Below are 25,196 nucleotides of genomic sequence, written 5' to 3'. Positions count from 1 at the left end.
AGAGCAGAAAAAACTGGAGCACACTGATCCATTTATAGTGTTTCAAAGTGCAAACAGATGTTTCAGCTCCTCTGGGTCTTTCTCAGAGTCAAAGTCCCTTAAAAGTCTCTGTCCTGGAGGTGAGAAGCACCTGATTTTGCTGCCTGCTGTTAGATGATGTGCTGGGTACCATGTTGCAGTGAGGACATCATTTCCTCCTCAGTTTTACCTTTTTTTACTCAGCTAGAGACATTTTACAACCCACCTAGGGGGAATTCTTGGTTATACATTTTATTTGCTTATATTAGTATCATTAAACATAAATCAAATTAACCCTTAGGCACTGTTGGGTGCGTTTTATGCACTTTTCATCCTTCAGTTTTTGATAATTTTGGCTGTGTTCTTGCATATGGCATACATTTTGGCAGTATTGTGTAAAATAAATCTAAAATACACCTCATAAACAAAATTGTTTAAAAAAAACGTGAATTGTCCAGTTTGTGCAAAAAATGTGCTGTGTGTGAGAGGTAGGGTGGGATGTCTTCTGATCAGAAGTTCAGCGCTTCGATCCCCAGCTCCTCCAGGCAACATGTCGAAGTATCCTTGGGCAAGATACTGAACCCCAAATTGCTCCCGATGCTGCGTCATCAGAGTGTGAGTGCGTATGAGTGGTTATTGAGTAGCAGGAGGCACCGTGTGCGGTAGCCTCGGCTCCCAGTATGTGAATGTGACATGTAGTGTGTAAGCTCTTTCAGTGAGTCAAAAAGACGAGAAAAAGTGCAGTCGCTCGACAAGTGCAGATTTTGATCCCACAGCCATCAAAGCATAAACACATGCATTGTATTTTTTCTGGGCTTTTGCCTCAGAATTTCTCATTTTGACTTTTATCCACATGACGCACTGCTGCATGACTTTCTGATCTGCTGGGTGCAGCTTGACACAACTGCTGTCCACCTCCAGCAAAAACAGACTTGGCTCATGTTCTCCGTGCAGCAGAGCGGGGAGCCGTGTCTGGGACGCTGCTGAGAGCCCTGAGGTGCGCCCGGTGGAATCACGAGCATTGACTAGAAAGTCCGCGATTGGCACTTGAGGTTGTGCCGTGGCTGTGACGCAGCGCAGACGGGCCTGCTGGAATTCAGCATTCAACAGTGAAACATCTTAAAAACAGTCCTCATTTGTTGTCGGTCAGAGTATGTATGGAGGGATGTGGTGGCTTCCACAGTTTGATCATGGCCCCCCTCTCTTCTCCAGCTGGTTACTGTGGTGTAAAACACTGAACTGGACAGACGAAAGGTCCAGATAAAGTGGCTTCAGTGACAGTCCTTCTCCACAGGGTTTTACATTATTTTATCTTTCCCTGTCGCAGCTTTAATTTGTCTCCAAAATGCGGTCTGAAGATAATTTCTCGTCTCGCAGCAGAGCCTCTGAGGCTTGTTTCTGCCTGATAGTCGAGCTCTGTGAGTGCTGTAAAACCACAGCTTCTCCTCTGCTATCGCTGCCGTTTTGTTTACTTTGCTGTCTGCTGTGCCAACACAGACTGTTTGTTGTGGCGGGTTGACAGATTACACTCAGTACTGTGTAATCAGCAGCATGTGGGCACCGAGTTTTGTGCTCAAACTTTGGTCAGCTCAGAATAATAACCCAATCAGAATATGAATGCTTCATATAACCTCCTCAGTCCAAAGATGCTGGGTCGCACTGTGAGGGGTGGTCTAAACCTTTGATAATATGTTCAATAGGGAAATATTAGTGCCTAAAAAAACATGTGAACACTTAATTTCATTACTTGTTTCTGTCTCAGCAACACAGAATCTGCGCACACTGAGGAAACATCTGTCATTTAATAAAATTGGTGCAGCCTGTAATGCATTATCATTTGTTATACAGGTACCCCACAGATCCATGGTCTTGAAAGGCATTAAACTCATAAATCTTAAAAAAAAATAAGGCCTTACTTGGTATTGAAATGCCTTAAATCTTTAACAAGTATGAACTGGACATGAGGAAAAGGATTTTATGAACCCTTTTTTTTCTGACAATGTATTTTAAAATTTTAAAATAACTGGTAACACGCCCTGCTTTTTTAATTATTATAATTTTTTTAATCTGTCAGGCATGAATGTCACCAAAAAAGTTTATGTTACAAAAAATATTTAAAAATTGGTTTTATATTTCATTCTGAGTGGCATTAAAAAAGTCATAAAAAGTCTTAAATCTGACCCTGTTGTAGTATTACAGTGTCTTTGATTAGATGGTTCACGCTGCAAAAAAGTCAAAAAAAGTCTGTTTAAATGCTTTGCAGCATGTAAACACACATATTATCGGATCACTTTATTTAGCGTACTTGTAAACAGTAACATTGAAATCTTTTATCCGAGTGATTTCAGTTCGGTGGAAGGAACATTGTTACTGTAAGCACAGCTACTGTGCCTGTGACCTGTGATCAGCCCCACCAATCAGAGGCGGCGCCGTAAACGCTGTCACCGATCCAAATTTAACCCATCAGATTATATAACTGAACTGATGAGGCAATAAACCCACATCCATTATCTGTTTTACAGCTGCCAGTGTGTGACAACCAAGCTGACTGACACACTTGTGCGCACTTTTACCGCTGATCAGATCTGCATTAGTGTGTGTTGCAGTTGGCACTGCTGTAAGCAGTCAGCGCGCACATCCACGGTGTCTCCCGACCTTTGACCCGCTCACGCCGAGATAGACACCAGCTCCGCCCTGCCATGCCAAAGAGGATTAAACAGAGAGAGCATGAATGGAGAGCTTCCTCAGCGAGTCTCAGACGACCTGTACAGCCAAAGTCACATGTTGATCTGAGAAATACAGAGAGAAAAACGCTGATGTGAAAAATGCAGCTCTTCCTGTTTCTTAGGTTTCTTTAGTGTAGAGTCATCACTTCTTCTTTTTCCCCGGCAGAAACGAAGCCACAGTTTGTTTACTGAGCCTACAAATATTTGTTTGATCCACATCTCTAACCTTTATTAGCATTGACAGCCCGCTCCAGCGCGCGGACATGTCCGACAGTCCGGACGCATCGCTCTGTGACTCATCCAGCCGCTCGCGCTGAGCTCTCAATGTTTTGGGGGCCGGGGGCCACAGGCACATTGCCTTATTTTTACCCTTTACTAAATGCGAATGTTGGCAGGCTGTTGGCAGCTATAGGAGAAGTAGGCCTTCTCAAAAGTTTTTAATTCCTGAGTAAGATGATTAATAGCACAGAAGATCCACAGAAGCTGAAGTCAGAGTCCTGCAGTCAGGAGAGGTTGGCCTATTATCAGCACAATGTGCTTAAATTTACCTGAAGTTTGTTTAAAATTGAGGGTTTTTTTATATAATGCTGGAAAGTTTAATAAATAATAATAAATCATATGTTTATTACGCTCCAACACACCATGGTCACATGAAACTGTGTCAGTGAACTATGAGGGCAAAAAAACAAACCACAAAAAAAGAAAAAGCTAAATAATTATTCATTTATAGTTATTGAGGTAAAAATGTTCGATTAATCGTGATTCTGATTTTAGGTATGAGGTTTGAACCTTTGCTGGGAGGAAATTTTAGCAACTGGACCCCTTTGAATTTTGGTTGAATACCCCTGCTTTCCATACTCAGTAATAACAGACAACATACGTGTATGAACTCAGTCACTCAGATCTTGTGTTTAGAGGCTTTCTCCGTGGCAGTCTGTTCCCCAAAAACAGAATTTATTCCAGAATGACGAATGCATCAGCAATTAAAAATGTGCCTTTATTTCCTGTCCAGGATGAGCCGGCCATCTCTGAACTACGGCGAGGCGATGCAGTACGGGATGGAGAACGTGTCGTGGCTGAGGAGACACTCACTGTGGGGAAAGTAAGACAGAAGTTTCACCGCAGAGTCGGGGCGACCTCTAGCTCACAGGGGTGGAGCGTGCGCCCCATATGCCTCAGGCTCCTGCAGCGGCCCAGGTTCAAGTCCAGCCTGTGGCCCTTTGCTGCGTGTCGTTCCCCCTTCTCTGTCCCAACCTTCCTGTCTCTCTAGAAACTGTCCTATATATTAAAGGGAAAACGCCCCATAAAAAATAATCTTTAAAAAACAAAAAGTTTCACCATAAACTTTTCTGTGAAGTTGGAGTTCAGGTTTAATATTTGGTGTTGAAGCATGATTATGTTTTGTCTAACATCTCTCTTCTCTGTTTTCTCCCACAGACGGACGGTGAACGTGTTTCTAATCATCACTCAGCTCGGCTTCTGCTGCGTCTACTTCGTCTTCCTCAGCGACAATGTCAAGCAGGTGCTGATCACACTGACACACACACACACACACACAGACACACACACACACACACAGACACACACACACACACACACACACACAGTACTTAAAAAACAAGCCTGTTGAAGAATAAAAGTTTCAATTACATCAGGCCGTTAGCAAAGTTGTAATAAATAGAAATTATAGTAAGAAACTAGTAAAAAGTTGCAAGACAATTACCAGAAAAATTGAAAAAAAAAACCCAAAACAAAACAAAACTAAACAAAAAGAGCAAAGCAAACAAACAAAAAAAGAGTTAAAAAAATCTGTCAAGATAAACAAAACTTGGTGAAAGTGCTTAAAAATATAATACTTCTGAAACATATTTTGAAATATGTAATTATGATAATTGTGATAACTCGTCCCGACACTGAACCTGACAGTTTTCCTAAACTTGAAATGAAAGCATTATTCAAACACTTAAAGGCACTAACTGCGTGTCAGAGCTCTCTGCGACATTGTTTCCGTATTAACACACAAGTGTCCTCTGACCTTTGACCTGCACGGCTCTACACGTCTGAATAAATCTGTGCTCTTTATTTGATGCATTAGCACAAATCTAAAGGTGTGAATGTGAAGTGTATCAATTTGCTCTGATTGTGGATTTCAATTATTCCCCCAGTTTAGATGACGTGGTTATTTCAGGTTTGTACAGCAGTTCCCACAGTTATTAAAGAGCATCGCCCGCGTTTGTGCGTGCACTCACGGAGAGAGTGAGGAGGTTTCAGTGTTTGCTCATAGCACGCCCAACACCAATAAACAGGTTACTGCAGAGCGATAACAGCGATTTCCACGAAAAACTCGGATTCAGATTCCTCATGTGTGTACACACACTCAGCTTCTAAAGGGGATCCTGATTTCCACAACAGCGGGAGAGGACTAAACAGAATAAATTGAAATAAATACAATTTGACAAGTGTTATCCATCTAACAGCATGATCTGGTAAAGCTACAAATACATATTTATTTACAGGATTTAAAGGAATTTTAACAGTTTCTTTTTACAGACTTGCTTTAATGTGATGTAACTTTTATTTATTTATTTATCTATCTCTCTTTCTTTATTCCTTTTTTCTGCTCTTACTCTATTTATCTGTTCATTATTTTTCCAATGTCCCGTTCATGCCTTCTTTCCATGTTTTAATTTATTTACCTGTTCATCTTTCTCTTCTTCATCTGTTTTTATCTTATCTTTTTTTTATCCCCACTAATGTGATGTCGTCTTCTTATATTATTTTTTAAATTATTTTTTGCTTTTATTCGTATATTTATTCATTTAGTACTTTAACTGCCTTTCTGCCTGTTTTAGACTTTTTGTTCCTTTTTTAAAAAATACTTTTCTTTCTCTGTTAGTTGATGTTTATTTTATGTGATGTAATATTTTATTTATTATAATTCCTGGTTTTCTCCTGGTGCTTAGGTTCCCCCACTTCAACCACATAAAAAAAGGACTCTAAATTATCCCCAAATTATCAGTCACATGGATGTTCTGAACATCTATGTGATTAACTGTTAGGGGATAATTTGTTCATTTTTTGGGGGGTTTCTCCTCGTGCTCAGGTTCCCCCACTTCAACCACTTAAAAATAATAATTATAATAATAACACATTAATTAAATAATCATGTATTTACTGTATCTGCCTCACTGATTAAAAACATACAGTATAAATACAATTGTATGACATCATGGTAGCTAAGAAGTAAAAGTACCAGTTTAAGGTTTAAACAAATTGGCTTGATTTTTTCAAAAGTTTATGCGTTTATAAGTGATAACACATTTTAACGCCACTCTTTTTTTTTGTTCGTTTGTTTGAATGACAAGTTCTGCCATAAAGCCCAGCCAGACAGTTCTCTCAACACAACCAGTTATATGCATATACTGTTACAACCGTGTCTGTTTGCATTTGCTGTCTTTTTGCACAAAGCAGTTATCCTTTGATTTACATGAAATTTTCATGGGAGCGTGTGCTGGACACACACTGTGTTTTTATGTAATATTTCATCAACAGTAAAATATCTCACTCCAGGGTCCAAACTCTGCATGCACTATCTGACTTACACAGAAATAAATGTGTGTGGCCAGAGAGGTTAGAAATATGCAAGATGCTTGAGAAAATATTTGTCTTTGTTGTCTTAAATCTTAGATTCATTTGAGAATCTGGATTTTATCATGTAGGGTTTGAATTTTTTTCCTCTTACACATTGTAGTTTTATTTTTGTGTTGATGTCAAGTTCCCGCTGAGCAGATCTTGTAAACAAATTGAACACTTTTATTTGGTTTGGTTACTACTGAAATATGTGCGCTCCTCAGTAGAATTTATAGGTGTGGTAAAGTGTTTTACCACTAGATGGTGGTGTCTGTCTGCTGTGGTGTCCACATGAAGCACCAGGCAGAGTGCAACACTGAGTTGAAACAATTCAAATTTTGATAATAATAAGAACAACGCTTAATATAATAATAATAATAATAATAATAATAATAATAATAATAATAATAATAATAATAATCATCATCTTTATTCATATAGAAGTTTACAGGCTTAAACACAAAATGCTTTATCAATATCAGAAACCCATACCGTTGTAACAGCCCTTATATACATTTCTAGGATCTAAGGCCGTTTCTAGGATTTTAGGACATTTCTAGGATTTCAGCACTTTTCTCAGATTTTAGGACGTTTCTAGTATTTTAGCATTTTTTTTAGGTTTTTAGAACTTTTCTAGGTTTTTAGGTGTTTCTGAATGTTTCTAGGGTTTTAGCACATTCAGGAGTTTTCTAGGATTTTAGGACACCAGGGTCTCAGCTAGGACCTCTGTCGGGGGTGTGGAGCACTTTTTTCTCCCTGTCGGGGGCCAGATTTGGCCCGCAGGCCGTAAGTCGAGTATCACTGACCTACATAGTACTTGAGAAATGAGTCTTGCTCTCATTACAGCAGTGAGAGTAGCTGAAATGTGGAAAGTTTCTTTTTTTAAGTACCTGACTCATTTCTCCCCTCCACCCATGCCGTCACCAGGTGGTCGAAGCAGCCAACGCCACCACCTTCAACTGCCACGTGAACCACACCAACCAGACGCAGATCCTGGTGCCGAGCTTCGACTCGCGCCTCTACATGCTCTGCTTCCTGCCCGCCATCATCCTGCTGGTGTTCACCCCAGACCTCAAGTACCTGGCTCCGCTCTCTCTGGTGGCCAACCTCGTCATGACGGCTAGCCTGATCCTCATCTACTTCTACTCGCTGACGGTGAGCACCACATCTGTGTGAATCAACTCTCTGCCTCTCAGCTCGGGCTTTTCTTAGCCTGACTGCGTTTTCATGCACACAGTTGGCCGCGTGCAGCAAAATTCTACTACTACTTTTCTCTTAATTTTCTGCTGAAAGGAAATATAAGAGAAATCAGCTCCAGATGCACCAAATGTTCTTAACCACCCAAATCTGCTCTGAGCAGGTGAGCTCAGTGCTGAATCCCACTGATCACAGGTCACCTGTCAGCACAGGTAATGCCCCCGAAACACTATATAAGGGCAGGTTTTGTGCCGTGTGCAAAGACTCTGGCACACAAACAAGACTGGAGTTATGATGCCAAAAAAGGCTGAAAGAAGAAGAACGTCTGCAAGAGTGAAACTGATGTTCAGTTAAATAAACTAAAACAAAGTTAATGTAATTTCAGGGAAATGTATTAAAGTATTTAAAGTAGTAAAGTTCACCTACACTTAGGTTTAAATACTAATAAAAATACATTTTCTTCTAATTATTTAGGTTATTCAATAAATTAAAATGACCTAAATAATTAGAAGAAAAGCAAAAAGTCTTCATACCTCTATTTTATAGGAGAAGCTGGAGCTACAAGATGAAAGAAGTTGCCAATTAATTTTCAAAAATTGACTAATTGTTTAAGCTGCACCTTTGTAATTTCATATTTTTAGTTTATGCTCAAAAATCTTATTTTATAAAGTAGTTATCTAATAATAGTAGTGGAGTAGAAAGTACAATATTTCCCTCTCAAGTGTATTAGATTAAAATACTTGAGTAACCTCGTCTGCCTCTCCCTTCCTTTTTATATTTCTATTATGGCCTATATAGTTTATTTTATTCTATTTTAATGCAATTTATTTTCTTATTTACATACTTTTTCATTTTAAGAAATCTACCTTCTACCGTCTTTATTTTATTTATCTATGTATTTATTTATTGTTAAAACAATTTTCTAATTGTTTTTTAGAAATGTTAAGAGATGGTATGTACTGATAGTGTCAAGCCCCCTTGAGGGTTTTCTGGGTTTTCCCTGCATGTCTCCTTCTTTTAAAAGTATAACATTGTCATTTTTAATATGAGCTAAATAAATCAAGTCAAACTTGTACTTCAGGACAATACTTAAGTAAAATGTACTCAGTTACATTCCAGCTCTGGTCAGCAGAGGGATGCACAGTGACTGAAATAACAGTAAATAGGATCAGTGTACCAAGTATAATAGTACGCCTTTAGCCCTGAAATATAATAATCCGGTCATTATAATTACTCTAAAACATTGTCCAAATTTTATGAAAAGATAACCATGCGTTTTTTGAGCATTCCTCAAATATAATGCTTGTACTGGGCAACAGTTTTCAGGCTGTGAAAGCGAGATGTTTTTCTCTCATCTCGGTGCTCTGGACCACTCATGTTCTCTTACCTCAGAGAAAAGTGAAAATAAGAAAGCTGGTGAATCCCAAAAATCAATGGGTATTAAGAAAATAAGATCAAATCTTGTTTATTGTTTCTTGCATGAGGCCAAGTGAACAGTACTTCTATCAGGAGGTCACCTGTGGAGATTCATTGTGTGCAGGACCATAATCTGTGAAAAAGGGGCTTTTTGTGATATTTTCTTCATCTGGGTTTCTAGCCAGCTTCCACATTTCTCCCTCTGTGTAATCTGTGTCTCTGTCTCCACGCTGCTGATTGGGTTCGGGGTCTTAATGGATAACTGGACAACTGGTAGCGACAGAGTCTCCAGATTACCTGTTTTTCGGGCTGTTGAGTATTTCATCATGCAGCTTTACAGATATATAGCGGGCGTGCTCTCTGAGAAACGGCCTTGCCTTGAAGAAAGAAAAAAAAGCAATTTCTTGCATCAGAAATCTTCCAAAGATTCAGCACTAAGAGATATATCTATGGCCCGCAAGGTGTTCGTGTGGCTGATGAATCACCTGAATTTTGGGAAAACTAGAGCATTAAGGCCAGAAATATTTCAGAAAGTTTGGTGCCCTGTCTGTGTTTTAGCTTTTAGCTCGTGGATTAATTATTATCATCCCTATTTATAATCAGAGGTGAAATTGTTACAGCTCAGACACCGTCAGCCGCTGCTGTGTTCAAAAGAGGCAGTTTGACGGCTCTCATTTCCTTTTATTCGCCCACTTTATTTTGCAGTAATGACAGTTTATATCAGCCAAATGATTTCACAGCTATCAGAGACCCTCGTTCAATTATTTCATTACAAGCTAATATGATCTGCGAGCTTTGGTCCAACAGGACGATGAGTGCTGTTCTGACAGCACAAGGTTTCGTCTCTTAATTTCATTACAAATTACCCAAACTGACCTCAGGGCTGCAAATATGATCAGATGGGAAACATCAGTCTGGTGTTCAGGAATCATCCGGTCAGAGACGAGCGTTCAGCAATAAAAAGATGAATGTGGGGTTAATGTTTACGTTGTTTTTTCTCTTCCTGTCCCCGCAGAACATCACCTATCCCATCAACCTGCCGCTGGTGGGCCAGCTCAAAGACTACCCTCTGTTCTTTGGGACGGCCGTCTTCGCCTTCGAAGGGATCGGAGTGGTACGTGACCGACTGACGATCACTAACAGATAAATAAGGGGTCAAAGGCATTAATATGTAAAGAGTTAAAGCCCATTTACATTCAGTTTTAACAGGAAATGTGTTTCTGGATACATTATCTGGATTACGACTTGTGATCAGATGTCTTTGCATTTACACCTGGTATTATAAGTGTTAACGTTATCTCCATTCTCACCACGGCATGATTTTAATATGCAAATGAGGCAGGCAGAAGTGGCACGCTCGTTGTGAAAAGGGAGACATTAGCTTAACGTGATTTAACATAAAGTCTCAGCATAATTTGACATGCGTCCCCCTTTTTGCAGTGCACCTTCCGCCTTCATAAATAACAAACAGTCCCTTAGTTAGTTTTAAATAATCAGTTCTAACCCTGCTCTAAATTTGTTAATTACTTATATACTATATATGTATATATTTTAAAAAGTTAATATATAGTAATGAAAAAGAGCCAATGTATGGTCTTTAAAATTTCTGTCAAAGTGATGGAAAATACCTGGAAATTAATTGGTAAAATCTGTATGCACCCTGAATGGAGGGAAATCTCATGTTCAGAGTTTCTGTTTGACCAAAGCAAAAAGGACACAGCATTAATATGTGCCGAACGAGGAGAGAGCCTCGGCCTTTTGCCAAAATGTCAACACAAATTTAGCCCTCATTATAACATTCATAAGTCCAAATGAAGACATGACGGCCTAAGAGGAAGTGACATTTGAAAATGAAAAACTCACAGGAACATTAAGACGTTTGTCTTTTACGTGTTTGGACAGTTACCTCTGATGTTTAAATGTCAGAGGAGGTAAATCACACATTGATTTTGTTCTGTTTTTGTCTCTTTGGGTCTGCAGGTTCTTCCTCTGGAGAACAAGATGCAGAGGCCTCAGACTTTCATCCCTGTCCTGTATTTGGGGATGGGCATCATCACCTTCCTCTACATCAGCCTCGGTACCATCGGATATATGTGCTTTGGAGGCGACATAGGAGGGAGCATCACTCTCAACCTGCCAAACTGCTGGTAAATAACAACAACACGCCCTGCAGTGCAAATAAAAATGAATTTAGGACCAATTTTAATCCATCTGTTCTAAATCCTTCACTTTTTCTGTTTTGCTCTTACATACTGCACATTCCTAAATTATATGTATATTTTTTTAAATTGTCTTTTTATTAAGACATGGACATAATATCCATCAAATACTTTATTGTCTCAAATACATTTTTCTTTCCTTTAAAAGAACATTGAAAAAATAATCTCAAATCATCATAAACTTTAATAGAAAAAAAATAATAAACTGAAAGGACTGAGCCTTTACATCTACATGAGTGTGACCACGCTCTTGTTATTATTTGTTCTCATATATGTACATACACATAGTTAAAGACACTTATCTGTCCACATATTTTCATTCAGTCATATTAGATAAAATATTAAAAAAGAAACATAAGAAATAATTAAGATCAAAAATTAAAAAAAATAAAAAAACAGAATAAAATAAGGAAAATGAAAAATAAATAATAATAATAATAATAATAATAATAATAATAATAAGAGCAATAATAATAATAACAATATATAAAAATAATTTAAAAAATCCAGATTAACGTAGGTAAAATGTATATTTTAAATTTATATTATTCTTTGTCTCGACACCGAACCATTCTAATTCTGTAAAAATAGAGAATTAAGTCATAGAACATTTCGAAAATCACACAACAATTAGTCTCAAGAATAACTGCAGTTTTTTGCTGACTTAATGGGTCATTTTTCTGTAGCCTCCCCACTTTACTGCCGTACTTTATAATGTGCTTGATGGTAGAAGCACATTAAAGCAAATGTTGATAAAAAGGCACAATAGTTTAGGCATTAAAAAGCCTTTTTTGTCAGAAATTTCAGTCTTAAATCTCCAGACCAATAAAGCAGGTTAGGAATAAAATCTTTACTTTGACAGACAAACAAACTTTAGTGACAAATCTGCAGTTTTTTCAGGTCTGGTTTGTAGATTTTTTAAGTCCATTCATCTTCACCCCTCTGAGGAAAAAAGCTCATGATGATGTGTATTCATTTCATTCCTTCATTTCATTTTTTTTAGATAGGGTTAGAGGTGCACATCTTTTCAAATGCCTGCCAGAAGATGCTGCTAATTACTGGAACAGAAAGACTATAATTAGCAGCATCTCATTTTAAGAAAACTGAGCAGATTTGCTGTGTGTTTTACGAGATCTGCCTCTTCCTCTTTTTCATGTGTTTTTTTTTTTTTATGGATCTTTAACGTGAAAATTGAAGCTCTGTGTTGATGCTTGTTTTGTATTATTTGAAAGGTTTTTGATTAGTTGCGTTTCAGCACACTAAAGACATTTAAATGGGATTAATGTGTTTAAACTGCTGTAACTTTGCTGCATATTACTTTTCATTAAGTCTGTTTGAGGCACTTTTCTGAGGACTCTTCCTCTGTGTTCGCAGGACATACCAGGCGGTGAAGCTGCTCTACTGTTTTGGTATTTTCATCACCTTCGCCCTGCAGTTCTACGTCCCAGCAGAGATCCTCATACCGCCGGTCGTGGCTCGCGTATCGGAGAGGTGGGAGAAGGCCGTCGACTTGCTGCTCCGCTCCGTCCTGGTCGTCTTCACATGTGAGTAACAACCGACTGACAAAATAATAGGTTACGTTATCATCCATTGCTAAAATTTGTGTTTTTTGACATTTTAGTGTTTAATTTCAAATATAAAAGAGCTCTTTCTGTGTACGGTTTTGAGCTGTATCCTGATGATAAACGGGAGTTTTGGTAAAGAGCAGCAAGAAACCAGGAGAAAAATTAACAAGATGTATTAGACGATAAATGTCAAATCATTATTTCTTTCAAGTTTCAAGGCTCATTTTTTTGCTTCTGAGTGAAAGTTTAAAGGAAGATGAAGGAACCACACGGTTGATTGTGGTTTAAACTGATTTTTATTGTCAGAATATTTCAAACAGCAGAACATAAGCTTCCTGAATCTCTCATTTTCACCAGCGCTAAACTGGTGTTTAAATCTGATGCTGCGCCCTTTTAAACTACTGTTTCCAGGTCCAAACCTCCTATTGTTGACAATGCCACAGTGCTACGTTATGATGCAAATCTCTAACTTTGAAGAGGCAGCCCAAATTTCTCTGTGAATTCTGTAATGAAAGTCATGTTATTCAGATATGTAGCACTTAACCCTTTGAAACCTGGCTCGCTTTTAGTTTCTTTTGTGCTGCTGATGCCTTTCACAAGTATTTTACCTTTAAAACACAAGAACATTTTCAGAAACATGGGAAAAAAATGCAGTGAGCGAAACTGAAGAAATAAAGGTAAGAAAGTGGGAGAAAAACAACCTGGAAATTAATCTTAAAAATATGAGAGAAAGAGATTTTAAAAAATGTTGGAAAATTATCCAAAAATAAGAAAATCAAGAAACTATCTTTAGATTATTAGAATTAATTTATTTGAAAAATGTTACAGAAAATAAAAATAAAATATTTAGAATTTTTAGTACTTTATTGAGGTAATTTCCTTATTTGTTTTGGGGGTTTTCCTTTCATGTTTTGCTAATTTTTAGATAATTTTCTTGGAAGTTTTTACTAATTTGTTCATTTTGGGGGTCATTTCTTATTAAGTTGCTCATGCCTTCCTCCCATGTTTTTGGATGAAATATGGTTGATTTTCTCAGCTTTTAAAGGGTTAAACTACAGCGCTGCTCTGATTTAAATCCATAACGTTGAAATGCTGGCGGCGCGTACAGGCGGCTGTCGTCATCTCTGGTTGGTAGAGACGACCATGAATTCTCCCACAATGCCTCTGTGACGTATTCACACACTGAGAAGGCGAAGATCCTTGTTCCTAACGCGGCATGTTGAACTGAATGAAGCTGCCAGCAGTTAAGCTTGTGTGTGTACGTGCAGCATGCTCTGTGTGACGGGCAGCGTTACCTCGTCGCTGTCTTCAAACCGGCGTACTGATCTCGTCTCTCTTTCATTGTGGATCCTGACGCGGTCTCGTACAGTAAAGTTCAGCACAGCACCTTCATTTCAGTCCTGAGCAGGAACAAGAGACTCACGTCTGCTCCTTCTTGGAAGCTTCAGAGCTTTTGAACTACTTCTGCAGCACCGAGTTTCTTCTTTTATTGTATTTTTTATCAGGTTCATTCATGGAAAAAATGGAGCAGTGACAATCAGCGTGCCAGCTGGCACTTTAAAGGATCCCACCCAACAAATGAATGAAGGCTTTTTTTAAAAAAAAAATGAGTCAAATAATGACAAGCAGCAAAAAATGTGCAAAGCAAACCACATCTAAGATCGGCCTGTTTCTTTAACAGCTCTATCTTTGTCTCACAGGGAGGGAAAATGGAAATAATTCATCAGTGAAAATAAAATAATAGAGAACATGTTGGTGTTCATCTCAGTGCCATCCCAGAGGAGATGTGGACAGTGCAGTTATCTGATCAGGGGCAAATAAATGTGATTTCTAAAGTAACGTTATCTGGAAATAAACTGCGTGCTGTTGAGTTAAACTGAACAATTGAACGAGCAGGAACGCTGAACTTTCTTTGCTTAGAGGCCACTTTAGCAAAATGACAGGAGGCCAGGGGCCAGTCACAGCAGCCACATACATGTTTGTAGGATTTTAGAACATTTCTGATTTTGATACGAATCGCAGATTTTAACATGTTGCTCGGATCTTAAGACATTTCTAGGATTTTAGGACATTTCTAGGATTTTAGGACATTTCTGGGATTTGACAATATGTATTGGATTGGAGGACATTTCCAGGGTTTTGGGACATTTCTAGTTCTTAAAATTTTAGGAAGTTTTTAGGACATTTCTTGGCTTTAAGGATATTAGGGGCTGAGCAAGGATCTCTGTGGGATCCTCCTCCTTTTTGATAAACAAGCTCTATTTTGATGCTGTTTTTTGCACTCTGGCACCTTATGGACATACTGAAAGTACTTTTCATCTCTGCAGACTCCACCTAATAGATCCAGAACCCTTAGAAAGTCACTATTTTAACACCTGGGGCTTTCATAGAGGAAGTATTTTAGTCCTTGGTTTCTCTGGTGGGAGTGCAGGTAATGTCCCTGAGAAGGTTCTCGGTCTTAAGGGGAAGTTTCTGCGGTGGAAACATGAGGCGATCCCAGCAGCTGAACGAAATATTCACATTCACTCCCTGCTTTCAGTCAGTGAGAGCTGTACCTCTGTTGCTGCCTCCAGTAGTGTAGTATATATATATATATATCACCAAATATTCTTATATATTAAGAAAAAAGAAATTGTCAATTTAAAAAAACATTTTTTTTAAATCTTTAAAAATTGCCTCTCCTAAAATCAATCACCAAATCACCAAAATAAAAATCATAAGTCCCTCCTCAGTGCTTAAAAATAATTTGACGTGCCTCCCCCTTTTTGCACCTCCCCCTCCCCTCTCATAAATAACAAACAGTCCCTAAGTTATATTTAACTATTCAGTTCTAATCCTCTTCTGAATTCATTATTTTTTTTTATAAATGATATATTCTTAAAAAAGATATTATATTGTAAGAAAAAAGAACCAATGAGTAGAATCAATGTCAGAGGATAAATGGTCTTTAAAATTTGCCTCAAAGTCATTGAAAAATCATGGAAAAGTCATTAATTGGTAAAAATGTGTATGAACCCCGTGTGTCAGTGTACTGCTGGTGAACGGTTAATTGCTTGTTGTAGGTCTCATGTGTCAAACTCAGCAGCAGTGAGCTGCTGTGATCTGTGATGTCTCTGTGCGGCTTTTTAAAGCAGCAATGATCCTCAGAGTGTGATTGATTCCTTCAGCAGGACTGCTGGTCCTTTAACTCCGTCGTCGTCTCTCGCCTCCTCGGGCAGATCGCCGTGTGTCATTGTGGAGGTGTTGAGGCGTGTTGAGGTCAGCAGGGGGCGGACTTCCACCCATTTAAAGATCATGATGTTCTCATTAAAGCCGCCCGGGTTGAGATTTCTAATCGCTGAGTTTCTGTGAGGAGATGACTGCATTAAAATGAGGCTGGAGTTTGATCAGTGGAAGTTTTGTTTTAATAGACTGTTTTAATAAATTTAACTGTCACTAAAGTTTTACAAACTGTACAGCTGCTTACACCATGTCAGGCAACAGAAATCAGCTCTCTTATACTACCAGATGATCTTAAATACATATTTAAAGCCCCTTGAGGCAATTTTGTGATTTGTGATTTTGGGCTTTAAAAATAAAAATGTACTTGAAGCGCCTGGAAAGAAAAAGATGTTTAGGGTCGAATCTTCTTTAATGTAATGTTTGCAGAAATACAGTTATTGTACAGACACAGTGGAGACAGAGCTGCACCCAGAGGTGAAGCTCTTAAAAGAAAAGTGTGTAATATTTAGGACGTTATAGAGGTGTCAAGCAGGAGCTGAGTTATAAACAAAGGTCTCCTCCTTTCCAAAACAAACAGACCTAAAAATTGTTTAAAGAAAATTAAAGAAAAGAATTGCCAGCAATGTTAAAAATGTTAAAAGAAATATATCGTGTTTTTTTTTTGGTGAATTACTGGACACTTTCCACCCAAAAATCCTACAAATGAAACTGTCTGAGAACATAAATTACTGAGGCCAACTGCAGGCGGCTTGCCATTACAGATTTGTGCAAAACTTAAGCAATATTTTCGAAATGTCGATGAAACCCAATTTAGAGCTGACTGTGTTTCCACTGACTGATGTTCTGCTCAGTAACCATGGTGATGGATGTTCAAAACATCAGCAGCTTCATTTCTACTGCAGCCACCGCACGAGCCGTCATTATTTCCAATCCAAGGCCACATAGGCGTGTTATGGAGCCATGATGGAAAGGCGAGCCCCTTATATGTGGGAGCGGCAACGTATGAGGGATTTCTGGGAGATGTAGTCCACGATTTCACAGAGGAATTGTGGGTTAAAAACTTTCTCATAGTTATGTGATGCAAAAACAGCTCTTATGAGATGTAGTTGAAAGAATGTCGATTGAACGCATTTCAGCCATGTCCGCTCCGCTCTCACTGTCCGCCGGTGTCTCTGAATGTCCGCTCTGCTGTCATTCACTGCCAGTGTCTCTGCCGGTGTCTCCGAATGTCTGCTCTGTTCTCATTCTCCGTCGGTGTCACAGCCGTTTTTTTTTCACAAGTGTCTCCGAATGTCTGCTCCGCTCTCATCCTCTGTCGGTGTCTTCGCCAGCGTCTCTGAATGTCCGCTCCACTGTCACTCTCCGCCAGTGTCTCAGAATGTCCACTCCGCTCTTATTCTCCGTCAGTGTCTCCGCCGGTGTCCTCGCCGGTGTCCCCAAATGTCCGCTCCGCTCTCATTCTCTGTCGGTGTCTTTACCGATGTCTCCCAATGTCCGCTTCGCTCTTATTCTCCGTCGGTGTCTCCGAATGTCTACTCTGCTCTAATTCTCCGCCGTTGTCTCCGCCGCTGTCTCCGAATGTCCACTCCACTGTCATTCTCTGCCAGTGTCTCTGTATGTCCACTCCGCTCTTATTCTCCGTCGGTGTCTCCACCGGTGTCTCCAAATGTCCGCTCAGCTACCATTCTGTGTCGGTGTCTCCACCGATGTCTCCCAATGTCCGCTCCTCTCTTATTCTCCGTCGGTGTCTCCATCGGTGTCTGCGAATGTCCGCTCCGCTCCTATTCTCCGTCCTATACAGCCAAAAGTATCCACAGAGTTTGACTTTGTGTGTAGGTGTTAATGGCTCCTCGTCTGAGCACTCGTGGGGATGTTAAGTGCTTTATATAAAAGCCTCCATTAAATGATGGATGTTAAGAGTACTGCAATTTAAAGCACATTAGTCTGGAAGGAGATGTGAAAGTTTTGTAATCTATCAGATAAATATGACAATCTGAAGTTGAGTTTGATGCAGATGCTGCTTTCTCAGCACCAGGGAGTGCTTAAGGTCTCTGTGTGATGTATGCTTCGTCGGACGGCATTGTGTACAGGAGACGGGGACAACGTGAGCGAAATAGAGCGGAGAATAAAATGTCCCACAGAGACATAAATGTATATCAGCTGCAGTTTATTTAACTGATTTAGAGACATCGCTGGTGCTATTTATTACCAACTTTGTGGCTGTACAGAATAGTTTGAAGTGTCAAAGCTTCTTTTCTACATAAATATAAGACTTGATTAATCCCACCTTGGAGAAAATCACGTTACAGCAACTCAAGAAGAAGCAAAAGAAAAAGTGATTGAGTGATAAACTAAATAAGACAAGATTAAAACACAAATAAGACAGAACAAATATCAAATTATATAGAATCTATGTACAACTTTACTTATACATAAACTGTATGTCTATGATTGACAGCTGCAGTGTTTTACTGGAAAAATACAGAAATATAAAAAATATATTTGCGCAGTATGTCTTGAAATATTGCAGTAGTAGGGAACTCCAATTCCACACAGTATAAATATAAAAAAAATGATATTTATATAATGATAGATGAAAATAGTAAATACACAGTGTATGTTTGTGTAATTTGTAAATGATATACAGTATGATATGCATGTATTAAATATGTATGTATAAGTGTATTTGCATGTCTGTTCATTCTGTGTGATGCCACAATTGCTGCACAGATGCAGATGAAGATGCAGCTACAGTAATATTATTAGTATGGAATTATTTATAGAATTTGGCTGCGTAGGTTGTTTTTGACTCAAACTTTTCCAGTAACTATAGTTGTAAAGTCCAAAGTCAAAATGTCTTGAAAAAAGATAAATGCAAACAGAAAAAGCAGTTTGCTTCTCCATTTACTGACGCAAACAAAGCAGAAATACGTAAATGTTAACACGACCACACATTACATGGCAGTGGGCATGAGAAAAATTACCAATAAGCTGACAAAAAAATTACCTAAAATTGGCTTAAAAAGAAAGAGAGAATCATAACAAAATGAAAACAAACTGGAGAAATAAATATATAATTATATATATAAAATCAGGCTACAAAAATATATATATATATTCTATATATATATATATTCTAATTTTATTTATTTATTTATTTTAGATGTTTTTTCAAGTAATATCCTTTTTTTTACTCTTTTCTTGTAACTTTTATTTAATTTCTCGCTAAGTTTGGGCCTTTTTTTTGTTATGTTAAATCAAGACAATTGGCTTGGGTTTAAAAGGGTTAACTTAATTTAATTCAAATAGATAAACTCATTTCCCCCATCGAATCACTTAAGTGAAATTGAGAATTTCATTTGAGGATATTTAATTTCTTTTTAAGGGTGATGACGTCATAAAATGTGAGACAGGCGTTCAAAGCTTCATTTGAAAGCGTCAAATGTAACATAAAGTGACATGTGATGCAGCCCTCGCAGGTTTGTGGCTCTGCAGCTTGTATAACACAGAACATACTTTGATCAACAGTGATAAAACAAGAAATGTCCATCCTCGGTTCATCGCCGTCCGCTCCTCGCTGCACTTCACGTGGAATAAACCCTCCTGTCACGTAAGCCTTATTGAGTTATGGAAACCGCGGCGCTTGTTAGCCCCGGGTTCTTCATTTCCTTTATTAGCTGTGATTGCAGCCTGCAGAGAATTATGCAGATTGGCTGTGCAGGTTCCTGCACATGCATGTTGATCAGCTAATAAAAGGGAATAAATGCATACATGTGCCACTTCATGTCCGCGGGTCATTTGCAAAGCAGCTCGCCGTTTCAGTGGCGCTGAAAAAAGAGCGTGTGTTGATGGTGCGGCAGCAAGAAAAGACTCTTCCAGTGGGATCCCACTGATTCACACTTGAATGAGGGAGTCGAGGGACGGGGGAGCTGGAGGAGGAATCATGTTGCTCCTACATGCACGACTGCGAGGAGGAGATTGTTTTTTTTTTTTTTTTTTTGAATCAGAATATGAGATGAGAGCGAAGCAGCGCGTTGTAGTCTGCGTGTGTGCAGAGTAAATCTGGAGGACTATGTCTCAGAGAGTCTCAGTCTTTGAATCGAGAGCAGATGTCTGTTCTCGGCCGTCCGCAGGGAGATGCTTTTCTCTTCGTTACGTTACTGCAGCTGTGTCTCAGTGATGTGAGTTTGCTTCTGTTGGTTCGTGTTGGGAGGTTATCAGAGTGCAGCCAAAGAGAGGCTGACAATGTTGAAAAAACAAACCCTGAACGTCCGAACACACAGCAGGTGCATCATTCCTCAGATAGTTTTCACACTTCTTCCAAATCAAAGCAAAAAGATCAAAAGTAAAATTACAAACAGCGAGGCCCATCACGATAATTATCCTGCGTATCAAATCTTTAAATCTACTACTGAACATGTCCGCTTACCTTATACCTGCACTTCATTGTTGGCAAAATGTAAATTAACCTAAATCACTCTAATAACCATATTCCTACATAAAACCTACCTCTGCATAAGACCATATGTGTGTGTGTGTGTGTGTGTGTGTGTGTTTGTGTGTGTGTGTATATATATAATTAACCTGCAATGCTTAGATAAGAAAATCAGTAATTTTTCAAAAATCTTTTCTTTTAAAGGTCTTTAAAAGCATTTTAATTGAAGTTGCTGATACCTGTAGATACAAAGTTGTCTCAAAATAACAATAAAATCGTTTATCCCAATGATTTCTTTAACAAAATATCATCCAACAAAATGAATTGCAGTGACAGACCTTCAAACAGCATCACATACACTCCAACAACCAGAGCAACTTCTGTCTTCAGCCTGGAGGATGCTTCTGCTCAAAAGTTGCCCTCCAAAATAAAAGAAATACCTTTAGCGAAAGGTGAAATTATGTCATTTTGCTTATTAAAATATTTGTTTACTTGGTGTGTTAAAATTTAAAATGTCTTTGCTTGATTTGAGTCAGCTAATGGTTTTGTGTCAGTCTGCGACGTCAGAGTGGCATTTTTGTAATGATTGACAGTGAAAAATGTCAGTTAGTGCCGTATTGACTGATTTGTGTTCTCTTGATTTTCATCAGGAGGGCTTTCAAGCAGCAGAGCTGTGAAATAAAATGAACCTTGATGTGTTTTCAGCTGCTACAACAACATATCTTCATTTATTTTCAGTTTGATGTCGAACAGTCAGATAAGAGTTAAAAGAGAGCAAACTCTCTCCGCTGAGCTTCGACTCGTGCTCGTGCTCCAAAGGTCAGGACATTTCAATGCAGGGAGATTTCTTTTGAAGTGAGCACTCTATTCTGATCTAGCAGAGAGATGCCGAGGGCCGGAGGAGCTTACTGCTGCTGTTGCTCCTGTTTTGGATCAGAGAGCCTCTGAGCGGCAGCTGGAGAAATGCTACATGGCTTCTCCTCTTTCTGCTGCAGTTGTATGTGCCATGATAGCGTTATTTTACAGGGTTGACGAGGATCGCCCAAAGGCACAAAGGATGTTTGATCAGGTAATAAGTCTCAAACAGGCACTGCAGGAAAAAAAATCTTAATGCTGAGCCGTCTGTATGGTGGCTATACATTTTAAAAATGATAGCCACTGCCACAGATGTTGTTTTAATGCACCTTTGTTGTAGATATTTATTCAGTCTATTGTTTACGCATCCATCAGACATGGAGGTATATTAACATTTATCAGTCCCTGCACGATTTCATGGGATGTCTATAGCTGTGATTCCACCAAGCAGGTCTGTTCACTTCAGTTCGGCACACGTTTTTTTTGGGTTTACATTGTTAAAAGTTGTGGTATGGTACCTTTGGAACAGTTCCTTACCGTCCCCATCTTTGCTCCCCCCTCTGTTGGGGTACCTAATGCACAGATCTGCCACTAAAAGGTGGAGCTAGAAACACTGCAGTCTGTTGATCGGTCAGTCAAGAATCAACACTGACAAATTTTTCATACATTAATAAACCAAAACTATGAAATGTTAAGCCACTGTTTACACTGTGACTGTTTTTTATGCATTAGTAAACTCTAACTATAAAATAAAAAAAATAAAAGGATGTTTCACAGCGTCTCGCAGCAGCTGAAGACTGAGAACAAAAGGATTTAATTCACTGAGCCGACTGCCGACAACTTTTAAGGTCGAACGTTTACTTCTAATGTTGCTCAATGCATGAGTTGACAACAAGAATCCATCACCACACCTTAAATTTCAATATTAAATATTCATCCTTGACCACTCCATCTGTTTGTAGTGTCTAAATATAAAAACATCGCATTGTGTTTAGATCATGTTAATTGCATTTTGTCTAATCCTCACGCGTTTCAAAGGTAATGTAATGAAAGCTTTTGTTGGAATTGGAGTTCTGCTCGTAAAAATAAACATTTCTCAAAAACTAAATGATGCACACAGTTCAAATAACTTGCGGATTGCTGTTGATTTTTGCATTATGTATTTTGATGACAGATTCAAACCTCTTAGCGGAGGTTGTACCGATTTTACGGGATATGAAGCATTTGAAGAAACGACAATAAGCAATAATACAAATGTAGGCCCTGGTTGACCCTTTCTGTTTCAGAGTTCAAAGGGTTAAACAGCTAAATAAAATGCATTAACCTGCATTATTTGTCTCAGAGCCGGATGAACCAGCCGACCAAAACAATGTCTGAGGTGTTGGGGTCCAATTTGAGCCAAACTGTCACATAACAGAGTCTTTTGATGTATCGTGTGGGAGTTGAACACTTCTGGCTTTGATGAATCCCAGAGGATTTTAGAAAAGACACTGCAACAAAAAGCACCTCACAACCATAAAGACCCCACCCTGTCCCCCCTCAGGTCTGAGCCGAGGACACACATGAATGGACTGCACCAATTTCCACCATCACCATGAGGGTCATTTTAAAGATGCATAATAACAGAAAATCCAGCCCAGTTCTTGCTTTCTATAGTATCATCCTTTTTTACTGGAGAGGAATAAACACAGGTCAGAACGTGCACTCGCCCTAGAGGAGAGCCATGAAATAAAACATTTTTCTGCGTGTACTGCAGCTATAATGGCTGCACTGGTCATTTCATCGCTGCTTTGAAAGAGCTCCTTTTGTCTGAGTCACTTTGCCGCAGGCTGCAGCCGAGCAGCTCGCGTGTGTTGTTAAGCTGTTGATGGGAACAAGAGAGGACATGAGGATGTCGCGTGAGCCTCTTCTATTTCTTCTTTTTGGATTTTTTTTTCTGCGCGGTGGCACAAAGGTGGCGTGCCTCTGGGAATGCACGCTTTATGCTGCAGATGATATTTTTTTTACCTTTTCAGAAACGTGATGTGTGCACACATTCACCTTTATGTCTTATGGAGCTAATTCACCTGCGTTGTTGGCCTTTGCTTGCAGCTCATCCGAGTTGAATCAGAGATCAGATGTCAGTGATGTACTGCAGGTCTAAAGGTCTGTTTCAGAAAGGCTCTATGATAAAAATGATAAAAATGGAGAGAAAAGCAGCTGAACCACCCTGACCGACTACTAAAAGCAACTGTGGCAGCAAAAGTGGGATCACAACTGTCCATAAAGACACATGACTTTGTTCTATTTGTTGTTTTTGTCATCTTTATCTTACTTATAGCTTAAATGTTGTTTCTTAGCTTTTTTTAATAACCAAAGTCGTAACCATTGAGACACTGGATTGGAATATATTGCCCACCCGGCACCTTAGCAGGGGCCAGATTTGGCCCGCAGGCCGTAAGTTGAGTATCACTGCCACAGGCCTTCTATAGTGTATAAAGTCTAACGGTGCGTCTGTGTTGATGTTAACTAGAGAGGCCTCAGCTTCTTCAGGTTAAACCCTCACTGTACTCACCTCTCTGTGTTCAACACAGGAGTCAAACACTGACTCAGACCTGCTGTGGTGTAAATAATGACTCATCACACACCTCCTCTTCAGCCTTTGTCATGATCACAGCAACCGATGTAACATAAGGTAACAATTATTGAATGATGGAGTCTCACCTGATGACAGGAAGTGGCTAACAGAGGGACTGTCAGCACTGAAGGTCACATCTGAGATAAAACACAGAAAGTTGTTTAGTGTGTCAGCGGAGCTAAAAGAAGCAGAGTCAGGTCAGCTGCAGGATTTCTGTCTTTAGCATGGACCTCCTGCAGGGCGGGAAAGGTCAGCCTTGCCCTCCAACTCTATCTTCACTCACATCCACCGCTCCTCCTGCCTCCTCTCTGTTCTCAGCCTTCTCTCATTTGTACTTTCTGTCATCATGTTTTCTCACTCTGTGTCTACATCAGGGTTGCTCAACTTATTTTGGTCTGTGACCTCATTTTTAGGTACTATAAATATTAATGACACCAGAAGGTAAAGAGCTGTTACCCTCACATTGGAGCACAGCTAATTCAAAATGCAACTCAAAATGCATTGTATTTTTTATTAAATACATTAATTAATAAAATTAAAATTAATTTTCTGTATTATTTATAAGTATTAATGGAATGTCAGTGCGCTGAATTAGCCCAAGAAATATCATGTAACCCAGTCGACTTAAAGAACGATATATACACATGACCTCCATGTTTGTTTACTTTAGAGTGTCACCAACATGATGCCAAAATAAGACTTGGGTAAAGTGATAACACCTTTTTTCCACTCCACTGTGCCTACCTGAGTGAGTTTGAAGAAAAATAAAAAACTTCAAAGATGACACATTGTAATTTACCGGTAGCTTGCAGTTGCACTTTTTGAGTGGAAGAGGCACAGTCCTGATAGTCATCAGCTTGCCAGCCCATTGAGCAATGAGGCAAAATGTGCGTCGTTGGTAGCTTTATCCTCCAATCCGTAAATCCACCAGCAAACTCTGCGAATCCCAGGCGGTCTGTGCTCAGGAGCCGAATGCAGCACATCAGCCAGATTGTCGAGGAAACCGTGGAGTTCTCAGAGCTTCTCAAAGCTTAACTGTTAGTTAAGTTTTGTTGCCAAATTTTGTAATGAGTGTCAGTATTAATATTTTTTTTATCATATTCCAGTGTAGTGATGAGAATTCAGGACCAGCTCAAGCTGAAGCTGGTTCCAAATTGTCCGATCCATTGAAATTGTGTAATTACGAGTTTCTTCTTCACTTATCAGTGCTGGCATTTTTTGTGGACAGCTTCCCATTTCAAAACAATGCTGTCAAACTGTTGCCTGTTCTCTGCTCTAAACTTGCAACAAGGAGGA

At 39.1% G+C, this 25,196-nt stretch overlaps 1 protein-coding gene across 2 annotated transcripts in view; it reads left to right on the top strand.

Moving 5' to 3' along the window:
* Positions 1–25,196, top strand: part of slc36a1 (solute carrier family 36 member 1) — a 58,182-nt gene that overhangs the window by 13,675 nt on the left and 19,311 nt on the right. For both annotated transcript variants that reach the window (XM_042492810.2, XM_088080720.1), the window contains exons 6-11: positions 3,757–3,846; positions 4,182–4,266; positions 7,302–7,529; positions 10,003–10,101; positions 10,968–11,134; positions 12,581–12,750. In XM_042492810.2, coding sequence (XP_042348744.1) covers positions 3,757–3,846; positions 4,182–4,266; positions 7,302–7,529; positions 10,003–10,101; positions 10,968–11,134; positions 12,581–12,750 — 839 coding nt within the window. The remainder of the gene's footprint in view (positions 1–3,756; positions 3,847–4,181; positions 4,267–7,301; positions 7,530–10,002; positions 10,102–10,967; positions 11,135–12,580; positions 12,751–25,196) is intronic.

This window comes from Plectropomus leopardus, chromosome 8, assembly GCF_026936395.1.
Source record: "Plectropomus leopardus strain MGB_pleo_1.0 chromosome 8, ASM2693639v1, whole genome shotgun sequence".
In the NCBI taxonomy this organism is placed as follows: Eukaryota; Metazoa; Chordata; class Actinopteri; order Perciformes; family Serranidae; genus Plectropomus; species Plectropomus leopardus.
This window is presented reverse-complemented; position numbering and strand designations above follow the sequence as displayed.